Source organism: Arvicola amphibius, chromosome 6, assembly GCF_903992535.2.
Source record: "Arvicola amphibius chromosome 6, mArvAmp1.2, whole genome shotgun sequence".
Classification (NCBI taxonomy): Eukaryota; Metazoa; Chordata; class Mammalia; order Rodentia; family Cricetidae; genus Arvicola; species Arvicola amphibius.
The window spans coordinates 134,109,854-134,120,855 of NC_052052.2; the positions used below are offsets into that span (position 1 = coordinate 134,109,854).

Here is an 11,002-nt window from a genome sequence, read left to right on the forward strand (position 1 = left end):
TCAGCCCTAACAGTCAGATCAGCGTGACCTAGGGGTAAGTGCCCTCCGAAACGTCCTCCCTTCAGAGAGAAGTCTTCGCCCTCTGTGTCACCAGCTTCACAGGTATACATATACATCAGGTAGAAGCCAGGTGTTTATACCCGAAGAACTGCCTCAATCAGCCTGGCCCATGAGCATGTCTGTGGGACACTTTCTCGATTGTTGGTTAATGGAAGAGGGTCCAGCCCACAGTGGGAAGTGCCACACCTAAGCAAGTGGTTCTGGGCTGTATAAGAAAGCTAGGCGAGCAAGTCAGAAAGTAGCATTCTTCTGTGGTTTCTGCTTCAGTTCCTGTCTCTAAGTTCCTGCCTCAACTTCCCTTGATGAAGGATTGTAACTGTTCGTTCCTTCCAGAAGTTGCTTCTGGTCAACAGAAAATCAAACTGGAACAGTTACTATGTGAATAGCACCCATGACTGGGCCTACCAACGATAAGGATTCCTTTCTAGCCTAAAAAACTCACCAAGCGGCCCAGTCCTGCTGGTCCCCATCTTCCAGCTTACCCTACTCTTTAGTAAGCAATGCTCTGTGATCAACACAAAAATCAGCTCAGAGTTATTCAGTGGACGAGCAGCCCGTGCCCAGGGGCCACTGCAGAGCAGACAGCAAGCAAAGGCTGGTCTGAGAAGTCAATCCTTATGACAAGGCTGGGTGTCACATAACCCTTTCACAATGAGGAAATACGACGACAAACACACACAGTTTTACATTTTGCATTTTCTTATGGTGGACAGTCATCATTGGCCCCAACGGCCATCTGAAGCCAATAGTCCTGATTTCTAAAAACCACAAAGTTGTACAAGTGCTCTCCTCCTTTCTGGAAGCCATGTTCGTTCTCCCTCCATGAAACAGGGCTGTCTGCAAAGCCTTGAACTGACAAGGTGACCCACGGTGCTAACTTTGGTTCATCAAAGTAGTGACTGAAAAAGAAAGAAAATTCTTATAAATTAGAGGTCAGGAATATCCACATTAGAGAAATTATCCTGGATTGGGGGTATTTCTGATGTTCTAACTAAACTGAGACTCTATTTTGATTCATTAAAAACCAGGCTATGTGAATTAAATACTTGGTGCTATATCATGAAGTCCATAAAGATTAACGAACATTAACACTCAGAAAACAAAATCAGCAGCTGTTACAGCCTGGAAAAACTCAGTTAAGACCAAGAGAATAACCTCCACCCCACCCAAATTACATAACAGCTTCCCTCCTATTAAGGTGGGTTTTTGTTTGTTTTTAAATGTGTGTATGCCTGTGTGGGGTTCAGACAACTGTGAGGTCCTCTGTGGATCCTGAGACTCAAACTCAGGGTGTCAGTTCTGGCTCATATGTCTTTACCCACTGAGCTACCCTGCTGGCCTCTCTCCCATGAATAGTAAACATTCTTGCTGGTGTGGGGACTTAGTGCTTAACACTTGCATACCGTCCTTAAGGCCTTGAGTTTGACTCCCAGCATGGAAGGAAAAAATAACAACAACAACAACAACAACAACAACAACAAAATCTAGGGTTTCTCTATATAGCCCTAGGTATCCTAGAACTCACAATGTAGACCAGGCTGGCCTTTGACTCAGATTCTCCTGCCTCTGGGTCCCAAGTGCCAGGATTAAAGGCATGGCCCCACCATGCAGAGTTCCTACCTAATTCTAAATGAAAGATTTGCAGAATTCTTTAACATACCATAGGTCATAATTTGTCCCACAGAATACGAAATGTTTTCAAGTAGTAGTATACTTTTTAAAAACAAAATGGCTCAAAACATAACCGGGAAAATGAGCAGCTTGTTTCAAGAAGCCTACTGAGGTTCTGCTTTCTCTTTCCACAAGGGTTAAGCACTTCCAAATAGCATTTGTCTCTGTCAGCAAGAATTATACGCCAGGGCCAGACAGAAGGCGCAGCAGTTAAAAGCACTTCCTTCCAGAGGGCTCAAGTTTGCTTCCCAGCACCCACATAGGTAGACTCAAAACTGTAACTCCAGCCCCGGAGAATCTGAAGCCCTCTTCTGGCCTCCACTGGCACTCATGCACAAGTGCATATAAATAAAATAAATCTTTAAAAAGACAAAGCTATTTTTTGTTGTTGTTTTTAATGAACACTTACAACATTTAAAATGTTACTATACTTTGAGTTCCAGTAATGTGTGAAGGGTCCTGCCTTGTACCCACTAACAAAAGTCCTTAACGCCCAACATTAATAATGTAGCACCAACAAGTGAGAGACACAGTCAAGAAGGGTTCTCACCGCAGCTGTTCCAGAAGGCCCTGTATCTTCTCTGGCAGAATGAAACCCGTGATTGTGCACAGACAAGCTTGGGCTATCACTGTGCTTGGCTGGGGACAGCAGTAGGTAGATACGAAATTATAAGGCTGGTTATTCCTGCCATAAAAAAAGGAAAGAAAACGTTATTTACAACCACTTCATAACCACATGCAAAGTACGGAACTCTTATCGAAGACAAGCAACCAAGAGCTCATATACCCACAGGTCCGCGTTGCAGAAGACAGCGCCGAGCCAGTCAAGGAGCTCCAGGGCACTGCAGGCCTCCTCCGGCTCTCCTGCAAGTGAGCTGCTCTGCAGCATGGGACACTGCAGCTCTCTCACTGTGCTCAAGGCCACTTTTGGCTGATGCTCCTGAATTTGGTATTTGGAAAAGTATGACCTCATTGTTGATTCTTCTGCACCTTAAAACACACCAAATAAGGCTGAGTCAACACTGTTACAACTTGGATGAGTCTTGACCCAACTCCAACCTCCCTTTTCTTGTGTGTGTTTGAGATAGGGTCTCAGTATGTAGCTGGCCTCAAATGCATGATCCTCCCGCATGCCTCCCTTCCCTTTATAGGTAAGTACCACCATGCCTAAGACGTTTCCCATTTCCGTTTGAGTTATGCAGAACAGGTAAGATAAAGTAAAAAGGAAGCTAGGCAAAGCTGTATCCTAATTATAACCTCTTAAAGTTGCTTTCAGCTGCGTATGCTAAAGCATCACGAACAATCTCCCTTCTCACTTTCCCTGGAAAACACAGGACGCCTTCAGCTCAGGCCTGCATTTGTTTTACTTGCTCTAACAAGAAAATTTCAACTTCTTATATAAACCCCAAGTATTCCTTATATAGGGATGCTAGTGAACTCTACAGAAAGGAGTGCATTTGTAGAATCTAATAGGAGACAGCAGAGGAACTGAATGATAATAAAAGCTCTTGCTAACTATCCCTTTGAAGACCCAGGAAAATCCACTGTATCTTTTCAGAGAAGTTTGTGCACCCAACAGCCTTGGAAGGCAGAACAGACATTCCCTCCAAAGCACAGGGCAGGCTGGCTTACTGTCCAGTAAGATAGAAATAATGGCCCCACCCCCATCTGTGAGCAGAGCAGGTAGGCTTGCTCCCACTATTATACACTCTAAAATGACCAAGTTCCTTGGGTTCTATGCTTTCTCTGTCATGTAACCCACTGCATATGCCGGCATTACCATACCAACTCTGTGCCACTCCATGCCAAGTGGAATTTGGTGAACTTTACAAATGTCGATTCTCTTATGTGTTGATTAATTCTAGGTGTCAAACTGGATTAGTGGTAAAGCTCACTCCTAGGTGTGTCTGTGAGGATGTTTCAAAAGGAGAGTGGCATGTGAGTTCACGGACTGCTTAGGAGAGCCCCACTCTGAGGGTGGTAGACATGTGAGTTATTCCAACAGCCAGGGCCCAGACAGAACAAGGACAGAGGCAAGGTAAATTCACTTTATCTCCTGGAGCTGAGACACCCAGCTTCTCCTGCTCCTGGGAATCAGGCTCCAGGATGTCAGGCCCTTGACTCATGCTAAGTTTGCCAGCAGGGCTTCTAGACTAGTCAACTGCTTCCACTGTGATCAATCAAATCCTTTGTCTTTGACCCAGGACACTTGTGGCTGACTTTGCTGGCTGGAAGATAGTAAAAGTCTCAGGCCATTCTTAGTTTCTCTGGAGAACCCATAGCACGAACAGTCCTCAGAAAAGTTGCCAACTGACAGAAACATTAGTTAATATCTTCCCCCTCTTGTATATTTACCATATGCAGAAGGAAGAGAGGCATTAAACTTTAGAAAATTTGGACAGACAGGAGCCATCTGGGGCCGGGAGAATCCAAGAATTTTCCATGAGAAGCAGACAGATGGACAGAGTTCCAAAATGGACTAGGTCTCCCTGTCCTCCAAAGGAGATACTACACCAGCGTAACTCCCAGCAATCTGACTTGTTGCAATCTGGTAACGGGCCAAAGAACACTTCTAAAGGGAGCAATACATGTGGAAGTTGTAAGCAGATTAATATACTTGATGACCATTAAGGCTGGTACTAAATTCAGTATTCTAATCAATTAAAGTCACAACAAAAGCTATCTGACATTTAACAGTCTGTCTGGGGTGCTATCCTGCAATAATGATAAACAGATCACTCACACATAATTCTAACTGATGCTGCTTTAAAGTACTCTAGCCAAGGCTGTCTGGTGTACGTGGGAGGGAGAGAAGGAAGTGGATACAGGTTGCCGTTCTGAAGCCACAGTGAAGCTCTCTGCCTCTGCAGGAAACCCAAGAAGACTGGGGCAGATTGCTTCAGAACCGGGTTAACCTGACCTAAGGTGCTGCGGACATCTGGAAAGTCAGAGCAGCTCCTTCACAATGCCACACCCCTATGTAAACAGTATCCCTTGACCACAGCGATACATCACAACTCAACCCTCCATTACACCTCGCCAACAGGAAGATTTCAAAACCACTGTATCATTATAAAGTTTATACTCCATACCTGTAGGATGCCACGCCAAAAGAAAATCAAACTTCAAAGGCTTCTTTTCTTTGAAGGACCAAGATATTCTTTCATACTTCTTAGAATCCAGGTTAAGGGATAAATCCATTAAATCAATGGAAATAACTTAAAGTAGAAAAAGGAATAACCATGTTTCATTCAAATTACACACAACTAACCCTGAGAAACACCTGAAGTTTTGGTAAGCTTACATACAGCACAGATTATTTTGTTCCTCACCCCCTTTCCTTCATCAAAAACACATCCCTCGGGGGGTTATTTCTACTACAGTTGTTTTAAATACTTTAAATCTTCCGAGGTCAAAGACCAAGGGCAGAGGTCTTCAGGAGGTCAACTCCAATCTCCAGTGTATGTGGCAGCCTTGGCTAGTGCAGTCCACACCACAGAGTGTCATCAAAACCCCTGTTCACTTGTGAGTAAATTCCTACGAGGGCTCATAAAGAAACTGTGTGCCAAGCACACTAAGTTGCTGCTCTCCACTGCACGCAAGGGACTAGTCCAGTTCTACAACCCTTATTCAAGGTCGGGTACAGAGAAGAGAAAGAGTCGGAACAGCACCAACTAAGCCCCTGGGAAGCACAACCAACAGCTCCTTGAGTCAGGATTTCAGAGGCTAGAAAGAGCCCTATCTTTCCTGAACATAGACCAGAGGTGTGGCCAACATTTACATTTTATTACAAGAAAGCTGACTGGCTAGACCCCAGTGGAGCACACATAATACTTACCAAACTTCATGGGTTTTCTGCCAGAACACCGAGATGGATGACCTTGAAGCCCAGTTTCTTCATAAGTATCTTTATCCAGTGATAAAATTAATTTTCCTATAAATCAAAAAATAATTCCCATAAGAGAGATGTTAAAATAAGGCTGATATTCTCTAAGGAAGGTAGACAACTGGGTAGCGAAACAGCAGTATTAGTACATATGAAGAACTTATTTAAAACACACTGATGTTATCTAGCCATGTACTTTACTGGCCTGGGACTTGCTGAGGCTGGCCTCAAACTGGTGGCAAGCATCCTGCCTCAGCCTACCATGCTTGGTGATATTATCTATCATATATACATAGGTAGATATTACAGTAGTGAAACTAGAAATAATTGTAATTATATTAAGTAAGAAACCACCAAACTCTGGTCTGTACATCACTTCAAATACCTTCTTTAAATTTAAATATGATTTAATTTTATGTGTATTTATGTGCCTGGGCATATGCAAATACACCAAAGAGCCTGTGGAGGTCAGAAGAGGGTATCAGATCTCCTGGGACTCGAGCTGTAAGCTGCCATGTGGATACTGGGAACTGAAGCCGGGTCCTCTGCAATGGCAGTAAGCACTCTTAGCTGCTGAACCATTTCTCCAGCTCCTACTTCAAGTATCTTCAAGACATTTAAAAACTATGTTAGAGCCAGGTAGGGATGTGCTGGTTCATGTTTGTATTCCCGGAGCTTGGGAAGATAAGGCAGGGGGAACGAAAACCTGAAACCAACCTGGGCTAAATGGCAAGATCCCATCTCACAACAAAACAAAAAGCTCTAACTCACAACTGTTTGCACTGACGAACATGTCTATGCCATATAGCTCGACTGCTGAGAAACAATGTAATACGTCAATGTTAAAATTCAATGCTTATAAATTCATAGAAAATTATGAAAAGCATCAAACTGCTCCATCTAGGAAGGAAGTCTAAAGTTCACAGAGGAGCTTCATTTTACTCTGTTTTGAGCTGTATGATTTGACCTTTAAAATTTAATATTATGTATTAAATATATTATTTATATATTTTTATGTGTGCGGGTGTTTCATCCACATGTATGTCTGTGCATCATATGTGTGCCTGTGGAGGCCAGACAAGGGCACTGGATACCCTGGAACTGGAGCTACAGACAGAGAGTTGTGAGCTATCAAGTGGGTGCTGGGAACTGAGCAGCCCTGGTCCTTTGGAAGACCAGCCGGTGCTCTTAACTGCTAAACCATCTCTCTACACCCTAGAGTCTTTTGTTTTGTTTTCTTTTAACTATACAGATTTCTTTTATAGTTGAAAAAAAGACAGAAAAAAAAGTGAATGTTGTCACCATTTGGTAGGAGGGCGACAGCATTGTCTTCATCAATACTTGTGTTGAATGTTAATGCAGAGAATGAACCTGTAAAAGAAATTCAAGAAAAAGAATTAACCCTTCACAATGTCTGCTTATGAATTATTTTCACATGACAACAAATCTTCCAGGTAGGTAACAGTCAGTGTTTAGCACTATTCTGAGTCACTCAATAAGCCCAATGCCCTCGGGGATAAGTCAAAGCATACAAATGCTAAGTTCCTACTCTGGACCCGTTCAGGGTCTTTTTGTACAGGTTTACTAGCAACAGGCTGAGAATGGACTGAGACCAGAACCTGTAACCTTGGGGATCCACGCAGAAAGAAAGCTGCCCAGCAGAAGATGCAAGAGGACAAACCTTTGAGTCAAAGTTCTAAGTCAATAGTCAGAAATTACTTAACCAAGCTAATAATCGGAAGCTACTTAATCTTCCTCATCTGCTAAGTAGGGATTCGACCTACTTCACCGAGTAGCTGCGAGGGTTAATTAAATCTGGTCAGATTATCTAGCCATCACCTAAAGAGGCCACAGGAAGGAGGAGAATGGACAATGCTGACAGACAGAGAAGCCATGCGTGCAGCTAACCACATGGTCTATCCTCTCAGGCCTGAAAACAAGTGAAGAACGCCAGTATCTGCTACGGTCTTCCTAGAGCTCTTCATCCTGCCTTGTTCGTATGAGACGTTAGACGCCTTTCCTTACCTTTCTTTACAAAGGTCTGGATGAATTCACGTGTAATTAATTCATGAAGAGGTAAGCTCTTCACAGAGTAATAGGGCCCAATTTCCATGACCAGGCTTTTCAGTTCTTTTGACAGCATCCCACATTCAGGAATAAGAAACGAAACCTATTGGAATGTAGAAGTACAAAGTAATATTCCATGAAGATCAACACCATGTTTTCAGAAGTGAAATATTAAAATTGCTAGCTATTCCTTCACAGGTTTTACTGGGACATACAAACACAGGCAACAAATCGTTTTAAATTTTTTTTTTTCTGAGACAAGGTTTTTTTTCTTGTAGAGAAACTGTATTATCAGGTTGACCTTGAACTCAGAGATCTACCCACCTTTGCCTGGGATTAAAGGTGTGCACTACCATTATGCTGCTAGACAACACCTTTTTTTTTTTAAAGATTTATTTATTATGTATAGTGTTCTGCCTGCATGTATGCCTTCACACCAAAAGAGGGCACCAGAACTCATTAAGGATGGTTGTGAGCCACCATATGATTGCTGGGAATTCGACTCAGGCCCTCTGGAAGAGCAGTGAGTACTCGCAACCCCTGAGCCATTCCTCCAGCCCAAGCAACAAATCTTTTAATCTATCAAATCTCAGGCAAACAGATTTGATTATTCAAGCTTTTCGTTTCTGCATTGCCATGTGAGGCACGAGACTAAGCAGAAATGTAATGGAAGTCTTGCTTAAATTTTATCTTTTGCACACGAACAATACATGCTATGTCGTACACACTTTATATTCAAGGAAGTAGAGTATAATTCAACATGCCTGGATTTGTTTACTCTGAAGTCACTGAAATCAAAGGAACTGCTCCTGGGAGCGCAGGGAGTTTAGGACATTCTATAAACAGATGTGTAATAGAAACAGATGTGCTCCTGGTACTTCCATTTCCTAAACCAACGTAACAGGTCAGGCCAGGCAAAATAGGCGATACACCCCTGACCACAGCGGAGACGTAAAACCCGCGCGGATTTCAAATGATCCCCGAGAGCACAGCTAAAGTCCATTTCGCAAAGCTCCAACAATCAGCCTGTGCCTGAGTGACAAGGACGTCAGTTAATGTCTCTGAGAAACATATCAAGCGGATATTTAAGGTGTAAAATGCTTAAGCCCCTATCGTATTAAGGTAGGTTTTCTTGCCTGCTTGTTTTAATTCCTTATTTGTCAAACCCGGTGGTGCTTTGGAAAGAGGCACAAGCTGAGCTACAGAGAGACCAGCCCAAATTAAGGGCGAAGGGCAGCTATACGTTGTTCACATTACACTCCTAATTCCTCCGTGCGTACCCAACTCTTCACCTAGCTACGGTGGGCCTTGGGAGACTCAATCCTGAACCCGGCATTAAACAACCAAACTCAGAAAAGGAACACCAAAAAACTCCACTGTTCCTGAAGGGCGGAGCACCGTCCTGTGTCCGGCGCATGCTGGGAGTTGTAGTCCTACACGCCTCCAAGAAAGGAAATCGGTAAACTGAAGAGACTACAGTTCCCAGCATGCTTGGCGACCTACTCTGCCCGCCTCCGCAAGACGAAAACGTCCCGCCGAGGAAACCCCAGAAAGGCTCTACCCTAGCTCCTCAGCCAGAGGAGGCCGGGTGGATCTGACTCACCCTGTAGTTATGATAGTGCGTCTCCACGAGATGTTTATGGCGAGACTTGTTGTGGCCGAAGTTGGATTTCTCACAGACCAGTAAGTGCCGGGGAGTCTCTTGCAGTCTGCGCAGCGTGGCCATGTTAAGCACGAGTCGAGGTGCGCCTCGCCTCCCGGACCGAACCGCCCCTCGCTCTACCATTTGTCCCTTTCTGATGCACGTCCCTCCCCCGTCACGCCCCGAATTCTTTTTTCCCTTCTGCTGTCAATTTCTAGGCGCATTGGGTAGGAGTGAAAGGAGGGTTTCCTACGCTTCTTCGAAATCCAAAACCAAATAAACAAACAGAGAGAGAGAGAGAGAAAGAAAAAGAAATAGTAATGGGAAAGTATGTGTCATGGAGGGGAAGTGAAAAGAAAACGGGTTTAGAAAAAATAAAAACAAAAAGGGGGGATCCCACTAATAAAACAGCTTGAATAATGAATTACATGTAAGCGAAATAAAATATTAAAAAATACAATTTTTAAAAAGATACAAAAGGAAGAAAAAGAGTGCCAAATAATAAACATGTAAATAATAGAAAATAAACTTATGTACAAAATGTAAAACATAGGAAGATATATGAGAGGGAATTAAAAAGCTTTAAAGAATGCAATAAACTGGAAACGCTAACAGTGTACTAGAAGAAAAAGGGTAAAAGTAAAAAGTGAGAAAGGAAAAAGATGAAAGGTTGAAACAGCCTCTTTCAGGGTGTCTGGAATTCCCCAGGAGTGGGGTGTCAGTGAACTTGTGGGCTCTGTCTTGAGCCTATTCTGAAGAAGTGGTGGCATGTGCCCTCCAGAGCTGTTTTTTACTTTATGTTTTTTATGTGTGTGTTTGACATCTTTAAAAAAAACTTTTATTCTTCTCTCACCCTGACCAGTTTCCCCTCCCTCTACTCCTCCCAGTCCTACCCCTTCCCTCTTTGATCTGCCCAGATCAACTCCCCTGTTTTCCTTCAAAAATAATAATAAAAAATAAAAAGAGCAGACCTCTCAGGGATATCCGCAGAACATGGCATAACACGATAATAAGAGTGGGCACAAATCCTCATATCAGGGCTAGCTGTGGCAACCCAGTAGGAGGAAAAGGGTCCCAAGCACAGGCAAAAGAGTTGGAGACACCCCCCATTCCTATTGTTGGGAGTCTCACAAGAACACCCAGCTACACATGCATTATGTATGTGCATAGGACCCAGCTCAGACCCATTCAGGGACCATGTGTGTCTATTCAGATTCCGTGAGTCCCTGAGTTCTGCTTAGTTGAATCTGGGGCTCACATTTTTGTGGTGTCCTTGACCCCTCTGACTCTTACCATCCTTCCTCCCCTCTTCTGTGGGGTTCCCCTTGCTCTGCCTGGTGTTTGGCTGTGGGTCTCTGCATCTGCTCCCATTAGTTGCTGGATGATGCCCCTATGATGACAATTGGGCATTGGGCTAGGCACAGATCTACGAGTATAGCAGAATATCATTAGGAATCATTTCATTGACTTTTTTCCCAGTCATGTTTGGTTCTATGCTGGGTCTCTGGGCATCTGCTCCTGGTTCCTGGCCATCGAGGCAGTGTCAGGCACGGGCTCCCTCTCATGGCATGGTGTGGTGTAATACACAAGTTGTTCCAGTCCATGGGTTGACTACTCCCACGAATTCTGTGCCACGATTGCCCCAATGTGTCTTGCAGGCAGGACAGATTGTAGAT

The 11,002-nt window shown here is 43.7% G+C and overlaps 1 protein-coding gene across 2 annotated transcripts; it reads right to left on the reverse strand.

Annotated features, from left to right (window-relative positions):
* Positions 1 to 736: 736 nt before the first annotated feature.
* Rpp40 (ribonuclease P/MRP subunit p40) lies at positions 737 to 9,438 on the reverse strand. Of its 2 annotated transcripts, none has more exons than XM_038333669.1 (8): positions 9,288 to 9,438; positions 7,643 to 7,787; positions 6,920 to 6,988; positions 5,570 to 5,665; positions 4,824 to 4,949; positions 2,523 to 2,715; positions 2,282 to 2,416; positions 737 to 959 (listed from the first exon to the last, which is right to left on the reverse strand). In XM_038333669.1, exons 1-8 carry the CDS (start codon positions 9,408 to 9,410, stop codon positions 761 to 763), a joined length of 1,086 nt encoding a protein of 361 aa, XP_038189597.1. In that variant the 5' UTR covers positions 9,411 to 9,438; the 3' UTR covers positions 737 to 760. The 2 variants fall into 2 exon arrangements, with proteins under 2 accessions (XP_038189597.1, XP_038189596.1); XM_038333668.1 differs by having other exon boundaries at positions 2,523 to 2,721.
* Positions 9,439 to 11,002: the final 1,564 nt, after the last annotated feature.